Genomic DNA, 11,792 nt, shown 5'->3' on the forward strand with positions numbered 1-11,792 from the left:
AAGCGTAAGACTAACGGTTATCCCTCAACATTGAAGTTAAATGACTTAGTTTCCAGTGACGAAAATATTATTGCCGATATGTTTGCTGGTTTCTTCGAGTCAAACTACTCTGCCAGTTCTACATCTTCCCAACTAAATTCGAATCTATGTAGCTACCCACTCTTTCTGCCATCATTTGATTGCATCCGAATTCCATCGATATCTCCTGCGGACGTCCTCATTCATTTGAATTGTTTGAAAATTTCATATACAGCTGGCCCAGACGGTATACCCACAAGTGTTCTTAAAAGTGGTGCAGAGTATTTGTATAAGCCTCTGACAAATATTTTTAATGCTTCCCTAAAACAGGGTGTCTTCCCATCTTCCTGGAAGGATTCGTTTATCTTGCCAGTTTATAAAAATCGAAGTAGGACTAACATCGTAAACTATAGAGGAATTGCGAAGCTTTGCTTAAATGCATAATGTACGCTGATGATGTTAAGCTCTTTAAGTACACTAGTACTGCAGAAGATAGGGAGCATTTGCAAGCTGACCTAACCTGCATTTTCGAGTGGTGGGAAGCAAATTCTATGTCACTCAATTTGAAAAAGTGTAAATTCATGTCCTTCTCTAGAAAATCGTTCTACCCAAATTCATATATGATATCTGACCACAATGTTGAGCAAGTGACCAATTTCATTGACTAGAGGATTGTTGGCTTTTCTTAAGCGCTGAGCCAAGGAGTTCAACGATCCTTAGGTCACTAAAGTTCTCTTTACCTCTCTAGTTAGACCGATTTTGGAGTATCCATCTATAGTATGGAATCCTAGTTATCGAATTCATAGTGACAGGCTCGAATCAGTGCAGAAACAGTTCTTGTTATTTTCCCTCAAAAATTTATGTTGGGACTCGTCTAAAAATCTCCCACCCTACAAGGATCGCCTGAAGCTTATAGATTTGCCGACGCTTCAGAGTCGTAGAGGGATGGTCAGTAGTCCCTTTTTACTGAGTGAGATAAATTTTTGTATTAATACAAGACCCACGAGACATTTTAAACCTGTTGTGTTGAGTATTTGAAAATCAAACTTTGAAATGCATGATGCTTTTCGGTGTTTATGCCAAGATTTTAACAAGCATTATGATTGCTTCGACACGTCTGAATCGCTTTTTGTAATAAGGAAAAGTTTGCTCAACAAGTTAACTAAATAAACTAATATCTGTAACCGTGAACGAAAAAATTACACAATATCAATGACTGCTTAGTACAATTGTAACGGCTTCGTATATTTTCGCGACCGCGTAGGACAATACGAGCAGGGATCGCGGAGCGGAAACTAGGACTTTCCGCCTGCCTCACATACAAAGTAATGACTACGGGAACATGGATCGGAAGCTCGGCCTTTCCGACCATGATCAACGGCCTGTAAACAGCGCGGAGCGGAAACTAGGTCTTTCCGCCCGCCGCACACAAAAGTAGACTGGAGACTAGGCCACGCCAGCTGCCCAAATTGCTATTGTATATCATTATTATCTTTACAAGTTAATATGTATAATTAGTTCACTCTATAATGTATCATACATACTTAAATATCTAAATCTTTTTATCTCAATTGTCTGTAAGAAAACATTTTTCTGTAGACTAAATAAATAAATAAATAAACAAATAATTAATTAATTAATACTTGCGCCGGGTATTTAATGTTCGGGCGAAGCCGACTTGTTTACTTGTTTATATTATATTCAGGTCAATCTACTAATTTTATTACTTCACTCTCATTTCAGATGTAAAAACATATACTTATACTTTGAACAATTTACTGAATTAAACATTTATAGCCTAACCATTCAATTCTGCACATTATCGAAGATTTTGTAACCGGAAAATTTTATTACGAAAAAATGTTAAAAGTTCTTGTCACCGCGATTCTAAGTACGTTGGTAACGCAGTTAAAATATTCAGCAATTCAGCTATGAAGAATTCTGGCATTGCATATTTCACGGGGCAATACTTTGTTACCAGCTTATGAGATAGTAACAAAATTTACCGGTTACCAGAGTACACAGAATGCGAAAAGGGTTTAAAAATTGACAGGAACTTTATTTACCGGTTACAAAATGTTTATTACCAGCGCAGAATAGACCTGTTATTCGTAAAAATAAAGTAGCTTCACAAAAAAAAATGTATGAAAACGTCAAGTTATAAAGGTTTTTAAACCTACTTTATTTTTCAGGCCATTAACCTTTTTATACATTTGTTTACAAAACACTATATGTACTAAGTTTTGTTAAGATCGGTCAAAGGGGTTTGTGAGATATACCAATTTTATGCCTTGACCCCTTATACGAAATTTAGCTTTTCTAGCTTTACTGGTAGTTGAATTCTATCACTCTTTGTATTTGCATGAGTGGAGTGGGCGTGCCACGCCTCAAATTTTTATATTATTTTTATTTCTTCTATTTATGTAGCATAATAAGCCTACACGCAAAACTTAAGTGACATATCTCGTTTCTAATAATTTATGCCAAAAAAGTGATTTCCAGACCATAGTGCATAGCTAAATTTGTTTATTGATGGGTATTTTTATTTTTATTTTTTAATATACATATACATATAAAAATACATATTTACTTTACTTAATAAACACATCCCAAAGTCAAAATTAAACATAGCCAGCAGGGTTGGATGAAAAGATTCATTCAATTAGCACTCAATTAAGCACTAATCAAACAATTAAGAATTGAAATTTTGTATGGTAAATCGAGCTTCATTAACGCCTTAATAGAGAAAGTTTCGCTACTTTAAAAGGTCATTAAGACCCAACCAACTGAAATTTTTACCTGAGAATTTTGGGAGTGATTCCTTTTATTAGGGTGCCGCTACCTCTGAAAAGAATATGTCGGAAATCAAGCTGGTATATCTTTTGAGTTGAATAAATAAAACTTAATAGTACTTAATTATTATCTTTGATCGAAAAAATGAAAATCAAGTAATAATTTCCTTTGAGTGAAAAAAAAATCAAATATCAATTATTATCTTTAAATTTTATGGGTTAATTGCGAAAAATAGAAATCATTGTAAATTACAATAGGACGTACGAACACAAATACGTGAGTTTAGCTAAAATTGCTTTACGATGACTACAACTTGTTGATTTTTTGGTTATAATTTAAAAAAATAATGAATACACCGGCACACAATAAAGTGTGTGCTTTTAACCAGACCCACCTACCGACAGTCGTGTCTGGATATAGTGAACTAATTTTTGCATGGCCTGTTCACAGCATCCAGGTTGTTCACTATATTAAGGTTGACTTATTTTGTTCAAAAACTTGTTTTATTTGCTCAAAATTCATGTTTGTGTATGTAAGTGCAACAGATCTTTGGAATAAATGTATACTTAGGAAAATATAAATGGACATATGAATGTTTATTGAAAGAATTCGCGAATAGATGTTTGCTTCATGCATGAGGAAATTGACTTTTGGACCGCTTTTTCACGTAGAGTTCTCAATACTATTATGCCAGCGTAGTCAGTTTTTAATAGCTTCAGTGGCTTTTATAGGATTTCCGATCTGTCCTTCGCCTTGGTCATCATCACCAGCTGCTGCAGTATCCTCGGCATCTTTCTCTAAATCAATTGGTTCGTCGTCTTCGATTGTATTCCAATTTTATATATCATTTTCAGTGTAGGTTTCCTAAGACAATTAAAGTAAATAAAAACGAAATGGGCAGGTGAATGTCAATAGGGTCAATAAAATTACCTTCGGTATTACAACTTGCAGCAGACCCTGTATATCATCGATTTCTTTATATTTTTCCTGCAATATTTTTTGGCGAAGTAAGCTCAGAGGAACATCATCGTCTTCATCCTCGCTTTCATTTGGCTCTGTGGCATTGAAACATTCTAATAGAGGCTTCCAACTTTCGCTGTTACACTTGCCTTCAGCTGGTTCCAAGCAAGCATTAAAAATGATACAGCATCTTCAAAAGTTAAAGTTTTTAAAAATTTTGTGATGTCATCTTTTCCTACAACTAATAACAGCAGATGTTTTTTGTAGTACAGCTTAGTTAAGCGAATCACATTTTGATCCATAGGCTGAATAAAAGGCGTTAAATTTGGAGGCATATAAACCACGAATATTGAGCCATCAGCAGTTTTAAGTTCATCTTCTGGCGGATGGCTAGGGGCGTTATCAAGCAATAGGATAGCTTTGGTTGGTAAACCCTTTTGTAGCAAATAATTTTGAACCTAATAACAATTAAAAACGAAATAATACTCGGTAAAACTGTTAGGAATTTTAAATGTATTACTCATGAACGTGAGGGACGAAGCAATGGTGAAACCATTCTATGAAGATGTCTGCAGTTACACCATAAATTTCCGATTTTTTCAACAATTTCAGATTTTTGCTTCAACGAAAGGAATTTCCTCGCAGACATGATAACACTTGAAAATTATTTAAATGCTAAATTTATTAGCACACAAAAAATAAAAATAAAAACACGTAAAACAGCGCTCATTCACTCACAAGCGTTGGAACTCGACAAGAACCAAATAAACATTAGCATCAAATAGTAGCAGCTTTTTAGTGATAAACATAAAGTGATACATTTTAGGGAATAACCGCTTTCATTTCCGGTTAAATTTGGTATTTTTTGTCAATTTATGCTTGCCGTTGCTTTTAAAATTTTGTTCACTATTTAGAGGCTTTCGATTGTTCACTATTTAGAGTAAATATTCGGTGTTCACTATATCGGGCGTTCGCTATATAGAGACACGACTGTATTTCGACCCACTGAATCGGAATCTGAGGCCCGTTTGACTAGTACACCTCCTAAATTTCGACTTAATTACAATAATTGTGAAAAAATTGCAAAATATTCACAATTCAGATTCGGATTCAGTGGGTCGAAATACATGTCAGTAGGTAGGTCTGGTTAAAAGCACACACCACTTTTTTGTGACGATGTTGTTTTCCGTCCCTGAGTATAAAAATAGAAATTTACTCTCTATATAAAAAGTAGCTGCTGTACTTTTTGCAACGCATTCCACAAAATCTATTCCATTAATATATGTAAATTTTTTCCTCTTATTTATACAGAACAACCAAAAATGGTTTATTACCAATCAACCCCACTGGTGATTAAAACAGAAAAGCCTAGCCAAGCGCAGTTCTGCACTCCGCTACAAACAGTTACCACTTCTGAAACAATGACAAACCTCGAAACGGCAATCGTAACCCATAAACAACAGGAACATCAGTTGCAGCAAAGCACTACGAATGTATATAACCAGTATGGAAATGTCGCTATAACGCTGCAAGAACAACACGAATCTTCACCATTACCTCACACAAGTATTATACCTAGCAATACAACACAAACCTCCACAAAGAATCTTTCTACGAATCATGCATCAAATATTACTTTACATGCCAATATAAAATCGGAGCCTAACGCTGGTCTATATGGACGCCCCATATCGGAAATATCAACAAATTCCGAATCCACAGCGCTAGCTTTCCATAGTTGCATAACAGTCGCATCCAACGCTCAAACGGCAATAAGCCGCAAGCTAACTGTTAATAAGCCACAATTCAAATGCGAACAATGTGGAATGACCTTTGGTAGTAAATCGGCTCATACTTCTCATACCAAGTCTCATGCGAAAAGCACCGCATTGGTGGGTGGCGTTGCTATGCAGGCTGCAAGATTGGGTGAAACTACCGAGGCTGGTGTGCCAACGAGTATTCCGAAGACACCCGATATGGCTGGAGTCGCTGGGGGTGATCCATATCAGTGCAATGTTTGCCAAAAGACATTTGCAGTACCCGCAAGGCTGGTAAGTGGCTGCATTTTATGTACATAAATATCTGTGGTCGTCTGAAAGAACAACTCAAGTCTAGTTAGACCCATGACACAATAATTTAAAGGTAGTTTCTCTTCTTCTTAGCCACAATTGCACCCATTTTAGCTAAACTCACATATTCAGACAAAAAATAAATAATAATACTTTATTATTAAACAAAAAAATATATTAAAAATATATTTCGAACATCGTATTTTAGCGAGCTTTTAGTGAATCATTTTCTAAAATTAAGTATAAAACGGATTATACATACATTTTACAATGCGCATAAGGAATGCATTTACTTACACTATATTTTTTTAGCATTATTTAGATGAGCCTCATATCTATATACATATATAGTACGCGAAGAGATTTTTTGTACAGCATAAAAGATCTGTACCGTTCGCCCGATTTTCAATAATGAGATGTCAAATTAAAGCGCTTGACCTGTAAATGTGTGAACTGGTTTTATTTTTCGAAAGGAACAATTGAATATAAACTATATAATAAGCAATGCCGTCATAACAGCACCGTTCGTTTGATTTTCCAAAATAAGGTGTCAAATTAAAACTCTTGGACTGCAGATATACAAAAAGGTTTTAGTTTTTTGAAAAGAGTTGCCACCTTTTAAAAAATTGCATTCAAATCATCTAAAAAAAATCCATTATTACAAAATGGGTATCAGTGGAAAGGGTTTTGAAAATATTTGTATTAACTTAACTTTAGGAGGGTTGCCACCTGTTTAAAAAATTAAATTCAATTTGAATTAAGAAAATTAATTAGGAGAAATATGTTTCCACATAAGGGCGCACAACGAAAGGGGCTTCAGAAGGTGCCCGTTTGAAAATATTTTGAAGAGGGTTGCCACCTTCTTGCAATGTCGAATTTAATTGACTTATCCAGAAGTTATATGAAATGTCAAAATAATGATGTGAAACAAAAGAATATTAAGAAGACTTTAGTTTGAACACATAAAATATTTTTGAGGTGTTGGAAGAGGGTTGCCACCTGTTTAAAAATTAATTTCAAATTATTAAATAAGTTAAATGAATTATTAAAATATGGGTATCAATCGAAGCTGGGTTGAAAATTTTTTATTTCTGAACTATATTTAGCGGAGATGCCACATATTTAATTAATATAACTCAACTTAATTCATCAGTTGATTAAAATTTGTATCGCAATGTTAGGCGAAGAATATTTAAGAATATCTTTGCGCGAAACTACTTTTCGAAAGGGCTGTCACCTGTTTAAAAAGTCGAATTTAACTATATCTATATATATAATACGCGAAAGGACTTTTTGTCCAGGTCATCAGATCTGAACCATTCGTTTGATTTTCAAAAATGAGGTACCAAATAAAAGGGCTTGATATGTAGATGTGCAGTAGGCTTTTACTTTTCCGGAAAGTATGGCCACCTTTTAAAAAATCAAGTTGAGATTATTTATAAATTAATACCATCATATCCCCATCCTTCGCTCGATTTTTAAAAGTGAGGTGTCAAATTAAAAGACTTGGTTGCAGATGCGCAATTAGGTTTTTTTTTTGAAAAGAGTTGCCGTACGTATCAGTCGAAATGGTTATTAAAAGCTTTGCTTCTTAACTGCTTTTAACAGGGAAATTACATAGGTTATTTACAAAATGTTCCCCCATAGGGGTCCATACTAAAGGAGTTTAAAAAGGTAGTAATTAGAGAATGTTTTGAAAAGGGTCACCACCTGCTTTCAAAACCGAATTTATTTATATGCAGTATTAAAATATGGGTGTTAAACGAAAGAGTGCTAAGAAATCTTCAGTTTAAACATCAGAATTTTGTTTGATGGTTTGAAGAGAGTTGCCAGCTGTTGAAAATTTTAAATTTAAATGAATTATTAAGTTTAATAAATTAAGTTAATAAAAAAGTTAAGTTAAATAAATTAGGATTTATATCTGAACTGTTTGGGAGAGTTGCCAGGTGATAAAAAAATTAAATTTAATTTAATTCTTCAGGTAATTAAATTATGTATCAAAGTATCAGACGAAAGAACTTTAAAGGATTTCAGTTTGAAAATGCTTCGCAGAAGGTTGCCACCTGTTTGAAAAGCCTAATTCAGATTTTACACAATTTTAATGAAATATTAAAATACGAGTGGCAAAAGAAACAGTTTTAATAAGACTTTAGTTTGAAAGGAAATATTTTTTGATAGGGTTGCCATCTATTCGATTTTTATTTTGATCGATAACGTTCGGTAATTGTGTTATCAGCTGTCTCGATGAAGTCAATTGGCCCCCTCGGAGCCGCGATTTCTCGCCCTTAGACTTTTTTGTGCCATGACGTGAAGGACCGATATTATGCGAACAATCTATTAACGATTCAGGCCTTTAAGGCGTATGTCAGGCATTTCTTACGATAGAGCCAGAAACCATCAACAAGGTCTTGGAGAACTGGGTTAACAGGATGCGCTACTGCGAAGACAGTCACATGATGAAATCGCGTTGCATAACTAATGGGAATATATGTTCTTTCGAATAAACCCATAATATACCGAAAAAATTAGTTTGAGTTAATTTTTATAAATAAATATTTTTTATTGTTATGGTCATCAGATCTTTAATATGAAGGTCATCAGATCAGCAATGTCATTCTAAATGTGCATTAAGGTTTTATTTTTTGAAGCTACGACCATTTTTAGCGGAGCACGGTGGCATGAATTTTGAGGAAATGAAAAACCGACGCCATTTGAGACCTCTCTTCGTTCAAAAAGGGATGGACTAATTTACTTGAAACATTTGCGATATTTATTAAGGTTTGTGAATAGTGTTGCCATCTGTTTAAAATATTAAACTCAATTTTTGGCGTCTTAACGCCATGCGGGTTCACTAGTATACACTATTACAAAGTTCATAGCTTTTATTTATTGTTATTTATTTATTTTATTTAAGAAGAAGAAGAATGCGAGAACTGGGAGATTTAAAGTATAAACAGAATCAAATCGCTGAGCGAACATCGTCGGAAGAAAGTTCGCAGTCAAAATTAAAATACACAGCGGTATACGAAGAAATTCGGCGAGAATAGATTTATTTTCAATTTTGCCGTTGCCGCTGGTCACAAAATCAGCAGTCAGTGGAAAATTAGCTTTGTTTCTCCACTTTTTCAGCAGATAAGTATAATTATCAGCAATAATCAGAATGGCGGGATGTTGGTAAACGAGAACAAGATGAAGTATCTCCTGTCATCAAATAAACAGTCAGCACATTCGCGCCTTGGCACCCACGTCACTGTTGACAGTTACAATTTCGAGAAAGTAGAGAATTTCGTTTACTTGGGAATCAGCATTAACACCGATAATAATGTCAGCATTGAAATCCAACGTAGAATCACTCTTGCCAACAAGTGCTACTTTGGACTGAGTAGGCAATTCAGGAGTAAAGTCCTCTCTCGACGTACGAAAACCACGCTCTATAAGTCACTCATCATGCCCGTGCTGGTATATGGCGCAGAAGCATGGACAATGACAACATCCGATGAGGCGGCTCTTGGGGTGTTTGAGAGAAAGATTTTGCGGAAGATTTACGGTCCTTTACGCGTTGGCGACGGCGAGTACCGCAGACGATGGAACGATGAGCTGTATGAGCTTTACAACGATATGGACATAGTGCAGCGAATTAAAATACAGCGGCTCCGCTGGCTTGGTCATGTCGTTCGAATGGACACCGACGCTCCAGCTCTGAAAGTATTCGACTCGGAACCCGCTGGTGGTAGCAGAGGAAGAGGTAGACCCCCACTGCGATGGAAAGATCAGGTGGAGAAGGACTTGGCTTCACTTGGCGTTTCCAATTGGCGTCAGTTGGCACAGAAGAGAAACGAATGGCGTGCTTTGCTGAACTCGGCCAAAACCGCTTAAGCGGTTACAGCGCCAAAAAAGAAGAAGAAGAATCAGAATGGCAAAGTTTGGCGATTCAACTTTTCGCGTTTGTACTTTATGACGCTTTTATCAACTTACTTTCTTGTTTGTCAAGACACCTTTGCTATAATCAAACTTTCTATAAAACCTAGTCTAGGCATCAACCTCGTCGGTAGATATCATATCAAAGAATAGCCGTCAGCGATTCGCCAACAGTTAGCGAGTGGCGAAACAAACTAACTCAATGAGGTGCACCCAAACTCGCTATCGTCCATCTTCGCTAGCTAGCTTTGTTGCTTTCACATGCAACATTTTTCGATAAGCGACCGGAACTCAAACATAGCAAGCAGAGAAGTGGCGAATCGATTTCGGCTTATATAATTATATTATTATATTATTATTATATATGAACTAGTTGTAAACTAACTCACAACTAGTATGAACCACATGCCCAACTAGTCAGCCAACTGTCTTTTTTCCTTGCAATCAACTGGTATTTTTAACATGCGGATGTCCTTCGAGATGGCAATTGTCAGATTTCGGTCAGAAATATACCAGTCTCATAGTCTCTAGTTCAAAATAGACAGAAAAATACTAGTTCAATTAGGGACCAAAACCACTATTTTGGGAGTCACAAAATAATATGAATTCAAGAATATACAATAAAACACGTTTGATTAAGTACACTTTAATATATTACACATTTTTATTTAGCAGCCTTAGATTTGCCAATAATAAGTGTTAAATTTTTTGAGTATTAATTAAAAGGAAAAACAAATACATAAATATTTCAAACTTTCGAACATAAATGTAAATGCATTTTCATTAAGTGTTATTAAAAGTTAAAGTTTTCAGGTACAATAAATGCGTTATTTTTATCTTTTTTAAAAATATTGAATATCCAAAAGAAAACATTTTTCATTTTTGAGTGAACTAACATAAAAATAAAAGTTTTCATTAAAATAAATTAAATTCATTAACTTTGCACATTTCAGTCTTTTCTTTTTAAAATTTTACAAAGTAATCATTAATGTTTAAATTTGAGATTTGGATAAGAATACAATAAATAAATAATTCAAGCAGTTATTAAATATTCTTAATTTTTGTCTATAGTTTGCCTTGATGATTAATAATAGAAATTAATCAAATAATTATAATCGTGTTATTAAAACAAGTCAAAAATAATTGAAAATGATCAAAAATAACAAAATAATGATGTAATTAAAATTAATCAAGTAATTAAATTTTTTTAAGTAATATCGGTATTTCATCATTAAACGGTTATCTAAAAGAACATGCTTTAATTAATAATCACTACGAATATTAATCATTACACAGGCCTAAAAAATTTAAAAAAAGTTCAGACCCTGGGGCTGGCGTATACTATTCTAAAGGTTTTTGGTGCGCAGATTCTGAATCTGGCATTCGATTTTCTCCATTAGCTTAGGTTTTTGAGATAATGGAGCCCAAAGGTGCGAAAAACACGGTTTTTTGCTATTTTCGCTGTGTAGTTTCATCACGAATAATTCGTTTTTGTAGAAAATTGAATAACTCATTTGAAAGTGAAGGTGGCAATATTTTTCCATTCAACTAAATATCTTTTTTAAAACCTAAAATGTTGTGCTTCGAAATTTATGAGTTTTGCGATATTTCGTCCATACATAAATCCTTGAAAGGTACATTTTCTAAAGAAATAGATTTGTAGTACACTTTTAGGCTGTTATATTTACATTATGAATGCATGTATGTGAGCATGAAAGTTAAACTGCATATGTTCAAAATAAAATGAAATAAATCAAGAAAATAAACATTATGCAATAAAATAAAAATAAAAAAAATAAAAACAATATAATAAAATAAAAACAAACAAAGTAAAATAACATTAAATAAGTTGAAATTAAATAAAAACAAGTAAGAGCAGCGCTGTCTTCGGCTATGCCGAAGGCTTCATACCTTTCATGAACATCTGCAAATTTTACTTTGACAGATTACTGCTTTTGAATACATCTGCATACATCGATAGAGGAGTTACATACTTATATAAAAAATCGCATCTAAACAATCAGAGGTATGGAA

General features: G+C 34.2%; 1 protein-coding gene across 1 annotated transcript in view; it reads left to right on the forward strand.

The window, feature by feature from the left end:
- Positions 1 to 4,944: 4,944 nt before the first annotated feature.
- The window catches only part of Kr-h1 (Kruppel homolog 1), a 96,483-nt gene continuing 89,635 nt past the window's right edge, over positions 4,945 to 11,792 (forward strand). The window contains exon 1 of the mRNA XM_017613206.1: positions 4,945 to 5,822. Coding sequence (XP_017468695.1) covers positions 5,094 to 5,822 — 729 coding nt within the window. The 5' untranslated portion in view covers positions 4,945 to 5,093. The remainder of the gene's footprint in view (positions 5,823 to 11,792) is intronic.

Source organism: Rhagoletis zephyria, unplaced genomic scaffold (assembly GCF_001687245.7).
Source record: "Rhagoletis zephyria isolate East Lansing unplaced genomic scaffold, Rhagoletis_zephyria_1.1 Rzeph_scaffold_00627, whole genome shotgun sequence".
NCBI classification, from domain to species: Eukaryota; Metazoa; Arthropoda; class Insecta; order Diptera; family Tephritidae; genus Rhagoletis; species Rhagoletis zephyria.